Here is a 12,408-nt window from a genome sequence, read left to right as displayed (position 1 = left end):
TATGATGTGTCACTGTGCAGTAAATTATATAATTGGAATCACTTCTACATGACCTTAAAGGACAGAGCAAGAGACCATACAGAGCTTAACTTTTATTGCCCTTGATTCATGCATTATTTTGGGCTTCTCCTCATGGATTAAGGAGCAGTGAAGCTGAGAAAAGTAAGTAAATTAGTTAATTCATTGCAGACTGTTATTTACAACCATTTCAGTGGACAATGTTGATTTTTCAGGCATCATCAACATTGACGAGTGGCTCAAAGAGACTCAATCAGGAAAATGTTCCATTGATGTCCTGAATTCCCTACAGATATTAATAGCTACTGTGCCCTCCCAAACAATGTCACCTAATCCCTGGTGCAATCATCAGTCCTCCACCAACAGCTTTGTTTTCAGGCACATTCTTTCCACCTTGCCTCTTCTCTGAAGTAAAAAAAACAACCCATTGAAATGGGTAGATGAACAGTGTAGCCTACATACTAAGAAAAAAGGACAGGAATACAACAGGTTAGTTGCACTTTATTAATTCATTAGAAACAGCATATTTAGAAACTGATACACAGTAGTTACTTCATTTAGATATGAACCCCAAGTACTAATTGGTTCAAATTAGTTACCACTAGTTTTGTAATAGTAATTACTTGAAATAAGTATAATAAAACCAATTGTAACCAATATGTGGGCGAATAGCAGGCAACAGAAGTTTTATGGCCAAGAATACATGTTATGTAACCACTGATCCACAATATGATAAAATGCCATGACAAAAAAGGGAAGCTGATGCGTACAGAGAAAAAACAGATAGAGGGAGAGTAGAGGAAAGAAGTAGATAACTATTTGGGGTATTGAGTGTCTGGAATGCCAACTGTTGACTCATCCCCTTCTCTTGCCTTCCTCTCCCCGTCTCTCTCTCTCTCTTTGTCAGAGCCCCTCTCTCTCTCTTAACCTCAAGCCCTCATCGCCCATAACTTTTCAGACCCCAGACCCGCTCTCTCTCTCTCCCTCACATGATAAATATAGCTCACTGTTATCCTTCAGAAACGCACACGTGACCCCCACCACACACAGAAAAAAAAAACATAGCTTGGATCCAAATATATAAGAGCCTGTATGTGTGACTGACTGGCTATGCTCGTGGACACACTTATCCAAAAGACAGACACACATTTTTAAACAGTGGGAAAGTAAAGATAGCATTTTACGAACTACCCATAGATCTGCCCATTATCCACTTTCCCTCTGTTGTAAACTGAGTGGACTGGGCCAAGACTGAACAACAAGGATATCTTCCCTTTCTCTCGCTCTCCCTTTAAAAAGCGGATCCTTTTCCCACCTCTCAGGCAGACAGCCATCAATGAGTGTGACCAACTCCTCTGCCTACCGATCGGAGCGCAGCTTCCAGCAGACCTCTTCCTCCTCCTCATCCTCCAACAACCCATACATGGAGAAGAGCAGGGGGCTCTTTGCAGAGGACTTTGGCTCTTTCATGCGTCCTGGAACGGATGCCTTGGGATTTCCCAGTGAGTTGATTTTACATGAATTCCCAATTGTGGACCAGCATAACATATATATATAGCTATACATGATATATTAGGTTGTAATATTCTACTTATTCCATACATATAGTATCAAATGCCATTACTGAATGAATTTGTCTGTGGATAATTCATACTTTATTAGATGTGTCTCTTTGCCACACACGTGTATTCATGTGTGTAGATTGCCTGCTGAACTCTCTATAAGTCTCTGCGTGCATGTGCTTCCATGTGTTTGACCCGACAGCTTCTCAACAGGACAACACAGGGCAAATGGGAGGGTTGTTTGGTGGGTAGTAGCATTAGGGCAGAGCAGGGTATTTTAGTGCTGTGACTGGTATGCCCGTGCCTCCGGAAAAAGGAGGAGGTGGCTGTCGATGGAGGGAAGACAGGACTGGATGGGAGGGGGGATGTTGGACACACTGCCAGCGCCGTGACCTCACACACAGAGAATGACTGGGATGAGGCCTAGGAGAGGACGGGCCAGACTGGTGCATATCAACCAGCATACACACACACTGTCAAACTGGCCATCATGTTGCCAAAGCAGACAAGTATGAGGCACCCAGGCAGCTCACACAGCGGAATGCTCATTTCACATTTGGGGACACACGTTAACTAATTTACATTCTAACACAACACTTTTTTATAATTAATGCATAGACGGTAAACAGGCCAAACCTTTGGACTGTGTGTGAATTTATTTTACATATGAATGTTTTTGAGGTGCATCTAAGGTTAAGTAAGAATGATAATCTTAGTTATTATCTAAGGATAAGAGTGATTGGGCTGCACTCAAACAGTCAAGAATGACTAGCTCTCAGTAAGCACATTACCATATGTCTTGGTTGTGTTTCCAGGTCGGACAGGGACAGCAGGGAAGATCAAGACAATGGGAGACAGCTACCAGTTCACAGTGGACGTCCAAGACTTCTCTCCAGAGGACGTCATTGTCACCACCTCCAACAACCAGATCGAAGTACATGCAGAAAAGGTGGGCATATCTCTTTTTAGTGACAACTAAATTCTCTGTGATTTTGAGATTTTTTTAATCTAAAATACTTGAGAAATATTTGAGATATGAAAAATATCTTGGTCATTTTCTCATGTCTATCTTCACTTCAACAGTTGGCGGCGGACGGTACAGTGATGAACACTTTCACCCACAAGTGCCAGCTGCCTGAGGATGTGGACCCCACCTCTGTGACATCATCATTGGGCACCGAGGGAACGCTAACAGTCAAGGCCCGTAGAAACCCATCCAAGCATGAGCTCACACAGACCTTCCGCACTGAGATCAAGATCTAAGAAGACAGACTGGACTCTCCCATGAGCCATGACCCCTGTTCCCTCACTGCCTGTATTTTGTAATACTATATTCTGTTTTCCTCATTTCATGTCTTTATCATTATATGTTCATTCTGCCCTTTAAGCTGGATCGTTTTTTTAAACGTCTTCCTCTTCTGCCATACCACATCCTCAAAATACCACATCCTCCAATAGCTGCCTTGGATTGACAACAGTTAGCCTAATTTGTTCTTGTGTTTTCCCAGTTACCACACATCACCTCCACACACACACACACACACAATGGAGAATACTGGGGGGAGGATGGCTCATAATAACGGCTGGAGCTGCGTGAATGGAATGGCATCAAACCATGTGTTTGATGTATTTGAGACCATTCCACCTATTCTGCTCCAGCCCTTACCACGAGCCTGCACACACACATCCATCTATCCATCAACTAAGTATTGCTTCTTTTACTGAACTCTGCAGATACTGCTACCATTGCACATTGTAATAGTTGTGTGAATAAAGTAGTTGATTGATTTTTCATTTAGAGAATATAAACGTTTATGTCCATCAATGTATGATGTTTCATGTTTGTCTATTCATGGCTCAGTAGACCTTGGCCAGTGTCAGAAAGAAGAAAACGTGCACACCACACAATGGCCATCGCTAAATTTATATTTTCTTACCCCTTTCAAACATTTACACCTAAGCTGTCCATTGTTTTTAGCATGTCATTACGAGAATTAAAAGAACATATACAAGTTGAGGCACAACGTACTAGTGAAAGAAGTTCTTACTGTGAGAACCATCTTGAATACGATCAGGTTTAGTGCGCCATCACATGGCCATTTTTAACACCATTCCACTGCGCGTGCGCATTATGTAAACCATACACCCGGCCACTATCAATCGATCAGAGAGTGGAAGATGGCGGTGAATCGAGTCTGTGGGGCTAGATCGATCACCGAAAAACTCGATTGAACGAATTCAACGGATTGTGGGAAAATATTACGAAACAACATAACAAGCGTTTGGAGCGGAGAACTCTGCGATTCTCGAGAGGTAATTTTAATGCACTCCTTTTGAAAGATGGCGTATGCTTAAAGTACAGAACGAGGCTCTAAGGACTAGCAGAAAGAAAGGCCTCTCTATAGCCAAACGCCATCTTGTTTGTCCAAAACATGCATGTCTAGACACGCTAAATTAATCCCGGATAGCGAGGGTAGAAGGATATAGGATTCGTAATCAATCTTCTGCATCGTCAAAAAATAAATTCATGATATTACCTAAATGACAAATTATTTGCGCACCATTTGTATAAACAGTCTGTCGCATCGATGGTTAAGCGAGGACTTTTAAACAGTCAATTGTCGATATAGGCCAACTCTGGCTTTTTTTTGATAAGTTTAATATTGCATTGCTATAATTTTTATAAAACAACAACACCATAGAGTACCACAGTATGAGCCATAATACCCATAAAACCTAGCAGTCAAACAGGGAAATGGTTCCAATCGTTTTCCCACCATTCATTTTCCCCCATAGTGGATTTTAGAAACATTTCAAATAAGAGCTGTGATTTGTGTAGGCTTACCCAAGCGTGACTTTTTGATAACTGTGGAAATCTCTCTAAGGTGCCTTTTATAAATATATTCACCACCCAAAAAATAAATCCCAATTAGCTGCTAATGGGGCTATCATAAAAAACTACAAATGCCATGATGATCTGGATGAGACTACCAAATCAAGGCAAGAATCTCTGGATTAACTATCTAATGTTAGCTAAATTTAGTAATTAATAAATTGGCAAAACATTTTTTTGACAATTCTGAATGGTCTTGTGCAAGTTTTAAATGGACACAATACCTGTTAGCAAAGGCGTCAGCTAGAGATGATGTGTAGTTTTGCATGATGTCTACTTTGATGCCAATTAGCATTTTTGAATCTAAGAGTAAATAGAGATGAATATATTGATAAGAGTCACCTTGTCCGAGAGAGATTTACATGGTTATCAAAACATCACGCCAGGGAAAAAATGAGTGGTGGAAATACAATTGGAACTGTTTCCCTGTTTGACTGCTGGGTTTTATGGGTATTATGAAACCTCCACTGTGGGGCTCTATATCTTCTGAGCCCCCAATTATTTAGTTGTCAGGAAATGTCAAATGATTAAATTACATATGATAAATGCACTGAGGAATAAACCAACCGCGAGTGATTATATCATAATTATTAGTCACATTTTAAGTGAGAATCAAATCAAATTGTATTTGTCACATGCGCCAAATACAACAACTGTAGACTTTACCGTGAAATACTAACTTACAAACCCTTTCCCAACTATACAGGTAAAGTAAGAAAATTAACAAATAGATAAAAACAAAATAGTAACACAATAAAATAGCAATAACGAATCCCCTCTCCAGACATGTTTTTGTTTGAAGTTCCAAACATGTAGGTTAGTTTGACAGTGGTAATGTGTTGCCTCACCTGCTTGACTAAGTCCAATACAACTGTGTCAATAGCTTCCCAAGGCGCCCACTCTCCAGGATGGACTTTCCCTGGCACAGTGGCAAGGTTTTGGAACAGCTCAATCATCAGCGTCAGCTGGGCCTACTATGTGACTGTACCTTCGTGGTGGACGGGGAGGACTTCAAGGCTCACAAGGCTGTGCTGGCTGCCTGCAGCGCCTACTTCCGCACCCTCTTCCTGGACCAGAAGGATGTGGTGCACCTGGATATTAGCAACGCAGCAGGTACATAGGCCTTTCCCAGGTTGATGAGTTAGGATGTCTGCAATAAGTGGATGTCTGCTGTTGCCCCTAAAAGTCTTGTTCGAAAATGATAACACTATTACAAATTATGGTATTCCCCACCTAAGACAAAAATATATGGAGGGAAAACACATAATTATTTGCTTTACCTTAATATCCAAGACGATGTTCAACATCATGCTTAGGTTATCTGCCTCAGTCACAGCAGAGCTCATGGATCCATCCCTGTGTATTCTGCAGGTCTGGGCCAAGTCCTTGAGTTCATGTACACGGCCAAGCTGAGTCTGAGTCCTCAGAATGTGGAGGATGTGGTGGCGGTGGCCACGTTCCTGCAGATGCAGGAGATAGTCAATGCCTGTTCTGCCTACCAGTCTCTGGCAGTCTCCACATCATCCCAGATAACACAAGACTTAATTGACCGTGAGTACAGTACAGATCAGTTCACAAACAGTGGTTATTAGTTCACAGTCATTAGCATGTTCGCTTTAACAACACCACTAATGTTATCAGTACATTTTTTGGGGACAGCTGAAGCAAGCACACTGATTTTCTTCAGGAAATTGACATTTTATGGTTAATATTGTTCTCACCCATCATTTCTTCCAAACCATAAAGACAAGATTGAGGAAGGAGAGCAAAACACGGAGAAGGAGCCGTCAGAGACAAGGTCACATGACGAGGAGATCCCAAACCCCTCAGCAGAGGATGAAGGGCCAAAGGGCGTTCAGGAGGACCTGAAGGAGACCACCCCTGACGATGTGCTGATTTCCAGAAAGACCCCAGACAAACAGACCCCAGGGAGAGGAAGACCCCCCAAAACCTCCACCCACGCCACACAGAGAAAAGCTGCAGCTGAAAGTGAGGAGGTGGAGAGCGTCGCCAAAGATGTGCCTGAGTTTCAGGATGACCCCTCGGATGTGGACTACACGCCCAGTATGTGAATAATTTGTCTTCATACTTTTCATTGATGATCTGTATGTTTGATATTGCTGTGCTGATGAAGATTTATTTTTTACTTACAGAGTTGCCATTCAAGTCTGCAGCCGGTAGGTCTTACATGAGCACCAGGAGAAGAAGGACAAGGAGAGCTCCTCGGCGCAACCTCTCACAGGGTAAACAAACAGATTGACTGACTTTCCTAGGAGTAATTACAGATCTGTCATGACTGGATAGGTTAAAGCTACCTTGCTTTCTCCTATCCAATCATGTCGGATCAGTGACTACTTCAAGGGAGGATGGAAGGCTATATTTTCTAAATATTTGACTGCAGTGGGCCGCAGTGTCTGATGGTTATGCAATTCCTATTCATAGATAAGGACTCCAATGAGGAGAGTAGCGCACCAAAGACAGTAAATGAAGAGAAAAAAGAGAAGGAGGAGGGCGAGATGGAGGAGGGCGAGATGGAGGAGGAGGAGGAGGAGGAGGAAGAGGAGGGAGGTGGTGAAGAAGAAGTAGAAGAGCAGGAGGATGAAGGTGATGAGGGAGAAGATGGCCAGGGGACGGAGAGCGGAGAGGAGAGGAAGCAGCTACGTTTGGGTGCTGTCACTGACCGCACCGAGTCACGGTCCTACGGCTCTGTGACTCACAAGTGTGAGGTGAGAACCGTGTGCTTGTTTATGTGTGTGGTTACTTTACACACTGTGATTAAACATGGCAATTATCAGCTTGAATGTTTTTTTCCTATCAAATAGAGGATATTGCATTTACACTCATGTAATTGGGGGTTGTGCATTTCTAACTTACGTACTATTTATTTTCTAGGACTGTGGAAAGAAGTTTACCCACACGGGGAACTTCAAGAGACACATTCGCATTCACACAGGAGAGAAACCTTTCAGCTGCCGTGACTGCCACAAGGCCTTCTCAGACCCGGCTGCCTGCAAGGCTCACGAGAAAACACACAGGTTCGTATCAAGCTCATCGCCTGTCATTCTCATGGGCATAATGACAAACCAATCGCTTTGTCCTATTTCTGGGACCTTGTTGATGTTCTCTTTGCAGATCTGATTGGTTTACTTTCTCATTTTAGATTTGCTTGAAGAGATCTACCCTCTCTTAATGTTCAAAAACAAGACTTTGTATGACCGAGGCGATTTGTGCAACACATCCCCTTGTAACTTGTTGATAATAACGATGATCAAATTGATAGTGAATTAAAATCAAGACAGTTATAAAAATCACAGTTTCATTACATCAACATCCTCTCGAACCTCTCAGCACCTGAGTAAGTATAAGTAAATATAAGTAGCTATATCTTACTTAAATATATCTTATGTCTCTCTCTCTCTCCGTAGCCCCCTGAAACCTTACTGCTGCTCCTCATGTGGGAAGAGCTACCGGCAGATCAGCCTGCTCAACTTGCACCGGAAGCGTCACACGGGCGAGGCCCGATACAGTTGCAGGGACTGCGGCAAGCTCTTCACCACGTCTGGCAACCTGAAGCGCCACATGCTGGTGCACAGCGGCGAGAAGCCATACCACTGCGACTACTGCGACCGGGCCTTCTCTGACCCCACCGCCAAGATGCGCCACCTGGAGACCCATGATGCCGACAAGGGCCACAGGTGTCCACACTGTGACAAGCGGTTCAACCAGGTTAGGACCACTACTAAAACACGACTACACTGATAGATGTTGTAGTGTTTTTGTACAACTCTGTAAATAGTTTCTCTCTATCCTTGCATTGAAATGTTGAACTGTACTCTAACCTGGCTAGTCCTCTGTTTGGACAGACTGGGAATCTAAAGGCTCACCTGAAGATCCACATCACAGACGGCCCTCTGAAGTGTAAAGAGTGTGGCAAACAGTTCACCACCTCAGGTAACACCAGACTAGACGAGAGGTGGACTTCTGGGCTTGTAGTCATTAAGCGTCTCAGAGAGTAGGAGTTCTGATCTAGGATCAGGCCCTCACTGTCAATGTAATCTTATTAATTATGATCTAAAAGGCAACACTGATTCTAATGAATAAGATTACTTGGACATGGGGGGATCTGATCCTAGATCAGCACTCTTACTTTTACACACTATGAACACAGGCCCTGGTCTCTCTCTGTGTTGATTTTTATATATATATATATAACTAGTCTCTGGTCTTCATATTGGTATATAACTGTAGTTTTGTTTCCCAGGGAACTTGAAGAGACACCTGCGTGTTCACAGTGGGGAGAAGCCCTATATCTGTATGCACTGCCAGAGAGCTTTCTCCGACCCCGGGGCGCTACAGAGACACGAGCGCATACACACAGGTAACAGTCCTAGAAATTGATTTACATGACTGTTCACATGTACCTCTTACTTTGTACTGTGTAGCCTTAACATGTGTGTAACATAAACGGGTGCAAAAATAACAGGAAATGCATGTGCAGTGCATCATAGGTTAGAGACTGTAATGTAACTGTAGTGTGTGTGTGTGTCTCCTGTAGGGGAGAAGCCGTGTCTGTGTCTGATCTGTGGGAAGGGGTTCACCCAGGCCAGTTCACTCATCGCTCATGTCCGCCAGCACACCGGAGAGAAGCCCTATGTCTGTGACCGCTGTGGCAAACGGTAAACACACACACACACACACAGTATGATCCTATTGATATAACATAGAGCCATTTATGTCCTCTCTCCGACTTCAGGTTTGTCCAGTCCAGTCAGCTGGCCAATCACATCCGTCACCATGATAACATCCGGCCACACAAGTGTCACATTTGCAACAAGGCCTTTGTCAACGTTGGGGATCTCTCCAAGCATATCATCATTCACACAGGTAGGAAGTACCATTGTGAGTGAGCAGAAAGTGAGGTTCCCTGGGAGTAGTGGATATTAATGCGTATTCACCCCAGAAAGCTGGTTTTTTTTCTGGTTTTCAGGGATACAGTATTTTCAACTTAACTTCCGTTTTCCCTGAAAAATGGAAGTTGGGACTCTGCTCAGGCGTCTTTCTATGTCTGCTACTGTACATTAGGTTAATGGATAGTCCAAAAATATTATATAATTAAATATCATTAAAAAAATTGGAATATAGGTATATTTTGTGTATATTTCCAGTGAAGAAAACAAAGCCGTTGGGTATGTGGGTACTTTATATCGCCTCTGTCTTTAGTGTCCCTCCAACCTCCTTACCCTGAGGTATAACATTAGTCTACATTCACCCTTCAAGTCATTTTTTCATTCCACCATCCCCTAGGAGAGAAGCCCTTCCTGTGTGACAAGTGCGGCCGTGGGTTCAACCGCGTTGACAACCTGCGCTCCCACGTCAAGACCGTCCACCAGGGTAAGGCCGGGATGAAGCGGCTGGTGGTTGCCGGGGGCGACAGCGACGACGGGGGTGATGGGTTTCACGGTGGGTCGGCTTCAGAGATGGACGACAATGAGATCAACATCGTCACCGTCACCACCGAGGACATCGTCACCCTGGCGACAGAGGCCCTGGCTGGCAGCGCTGTGGCCCAGCTGACAGGTCAGACTGATAGCATGCTGGGTAATGAAGTTCAGATAGGGGGAGGAGAATGGTGGTATGCAATGGATGTGACTGTAATAGGAATGAGATGAAAGGAATGTGGCTGTGTGAGAGTAAGAAAGAAATGGACTCGGAATAATTAAGAAAATTCTCCTGTTGTGCGTTTCTATGGATTCTGTCTGTTTCCAGTGGTGCCTGTGGCTTCATCGGTCTCAGCAGACGAGACAGAGGCTTTAAAAGCAGAGATCACCAAAGCTGTGGAGAAGGTGCAGGAAGCAGGTGAGACTGGCCAACACAGCATTGATCAGCTATTACTATTCATCACTTGGATAACACGGAATGTAATATCAGTATTTTTTTTGTTTATTAATTCGACCATTTAAAAAAAACAAGCACACATAAAACTTAAAAAGCCATACATGCACATTAATAAAATCATGATGATAACACACAAAGTCTGGGACTATAGATGATACTTCCTTGTAAACACATACTGTACATCCTCACCATCAGTCTTTCTGTCCTTCCCAGACCCCAACACTCAGATCCTGTATGCGTGCGACTCGTGCGGTGACAAGTTCCTGGATGCCAGTTCGCTGGCCCAACATGTGCGAATCCACACTGCCCAGGCCCTGGTCATGTTCCAGGCTGACTCTGACTTCTACCAGCAGTACACCGCTGCAGCAGGAGCCACTGCCGTGGGGGAAGTTGTTACCACAACCTGGCAACCCACCTCTGAGCAGGTCATCCAGGGAGGGGAGCTTGTCTTCCACACCCGTGAGGCCGAGGAGGAGGAGGAGGAGGAGGGGGGAGAGGGAGAGGTGGTGGCCCAAGCTGACACCCAGCCAGAGGGGAAAGATGAGGCTGTGACAGAGGGAGATGAGATGGAGTGTGACAGTCAGGCTTAGGGAAGAAAAGTACATTGAAGAACTGATTATGTCTGGTGTGCAATGACACCCTAAGTAACAGTGCGTTGAGTGAGTAGTCATAATTTTTGACAATTTCCTGCCCTGTGTGGGAAAACGACAGTGAGATTTCTAATCACGAGTTTACATAATCATTAATAAACTGTCATTTGTAGAGATTTAGCAAAGCATTGTCAGCCTCATCTGACATAAGTTCCCCTAATTCTAGAATCTCTTTAGACGGTAGCAGTAGTATGTAACATGCTATAGTCAATTTTGCACTGTATGTTTAAAATGTATATTATGAAATATAGAAATGGGCTATTCATTTAGAAAACCTAAATGCAGTATATCCCAAGGTAGGTTGATACATCACACCACTTTTGTTTTTCTTCTCCCTGACAGTAAAAAACAGATAGGTAGTAAAATATTGCCTACAGATTCCTGCCTTGTTTTACTGAGATAGTGTAAATGTTCCTCTCTTAGTTTAGGTATTTTAGTGTACTTCATTGAAGTATTTTCATTAAAAGCACAAGTGTACATAAACTATTGATAGACTACTTTGTGTAGTGCTACTAGCATTTTGAGTGAGAAGGACTTGCTAAGTCTGTGCTAGAAATGTTGTATCTCTTTCACATTGCACGTCCATGGTCGACAGGCAAACAATGTAAATGCTGTGCACGTTGACGTTTGTTCTATTTCCTACTAACATATTATAATTACTCTTTGTGGAGAGAACTAGAAAACTGAAATCACTTCCTATTGGTGGGATCCATATGAGAAATGACAAGTTGTGGATTCATTCCACAAGTTGACAAGATTATTTTCCAATTGATCCCTGTGTAAAGCATGAAACAGCCCTGCACTGTCATTTTCTCAATGATTTGTAGCACTGACTTGGCAGGTATTAAGAAGTCATTAACTGACTATGTATGCTAGCCTATATTAGCATAAAATATGTTTCCTTGAGAAGCTTAGTTTAATGGCAGCAGGAACTCCTAACATTGCATACCAATGTGTGTAGATTTTGATTATATTCAGTCCTGGTTGATACTAGTTCATGCAAATCTTTTTTTAGTTGAACAATACAGATTATGACATAGACCTAATGTTTTAAATTAAATCAATGACTGATTAAATATGGGGGGAGGGGGAGAATGTATAAAACTACCAACTGATCAATAAACACGGTTACATCAAAACAGAACTGAGCTGCTCGTTCTTTTTCTTCACTGTTAAATGTATGTGGTTGAACCTAACACCACACGTGTTCCTTGGGGGAATAAAAAAAGTTCAGTAACACTTAAAACTGACCAGCATAATGCATTATATGTTGCATATTGGGACAAGAATGTCTGACCCACTTGTGTCTTTTTATTATGATTATGCACAGTACTGCAGATCATTTATTGACCAGAAAAATACAAACAATTAAGTATTCGCACAGATATTA

At 42.9% G+C, this 12,408-nt stretch overlaps 2 protein-coding genes across 3 annotated transcripts; both read left to right on the top strand.

Moving 5' to 3' along the window:
* Positions 1 to 1,073: 1,073 nt before the first annotated feature.
* hspb7 (heat shock protein family, member 7 (cardiovascular)) lies at positions 1,074 to 3,383 on the top strand. The gene is made up of 3 exons (XM_029723259.1): positions 1,074 to 1,520; positions 2,396 to 2,529; positions 2,664 to 3,383. The coding sequence occupies exons 1-3, from the start codon at positions 1,355 to 1,357 to the stop codon at positions 2,841 to 2,843; spliced, it is 480 nt and encodes a 159-aa protein (XP_029579119.1). The 5' UTR covers positions 1,074 to 1,354; the 3' UTR covers positions 2,844 to 3,383.
* A 200-nt stretch (positions 3,384 to 3,583) lies between these two features.
* Positions 3,584 to 12,162, top strand: zbtb17 (zinc finger and BTB domain containing 17). 2 transcript variants are annotated; one of them, XM_029723256.1, is made up of 15 exons: positions 3,584 to 3,893; positions 5,357 to 5,586; positions 5,845 to 6,024; positions 6,220 to 6,537; positions 6,627 to 6,716; positions 6,916 to 7,199; positions 7,366 to 7,508; positions 7,899 to 8,199; positions 8,337 to 8,424; positions 8,735 to 8,851; positions 9,029 to 9,149; positions 9,227 to 9,357; positions 9,778 to 10,050; positions 10,240 to 10,329; positions 10,582 to 12,162. In XM_029723256.1, the coding sequence occupies exons 2-15, from the start codon at positions 5,382 to 5,384 to the stop codon at positions 10,956 to 10,958; spliced, it is 2,718 nt and encodes a 905-aa protein (XP_029579116.1). In that variant the 5' UTR covers positions 3,584 to 3,893; positions 5,357 to 5,381; the 3' UTR covers positions 10,959 to 12,162. The 2 variants fall into 2 exon arrangements, with proteins under 2 accessions (XP_029579116.1, XP_029579117.1); XM_029723257.1 differs by lacking the exon at positions 3,584 to 3,893 and adding an exon at positions 4,703 to 5,179.
* Positions 12,163 to 12,408: the final 246 nt, after the last annotated feature.

The sequence above is a fragment of the Salmo trutta genome, chromosome 30 (assembly GCF_901001165.1).
Source record: "Salmo trutta chromosome 30, fSalTru1.1, whole genome shotgun sequence".
NCBI classification, from domain to species: domain Eukaryota; kingdom Metazoa; phylum Chordata; class Actinopteri; order Salmoniformes; family Salmonidae; genus Salmo; species Salmo trutta.
This window is presented reverse-complemented; position numbering and strand designations above follow the sequence as displayed.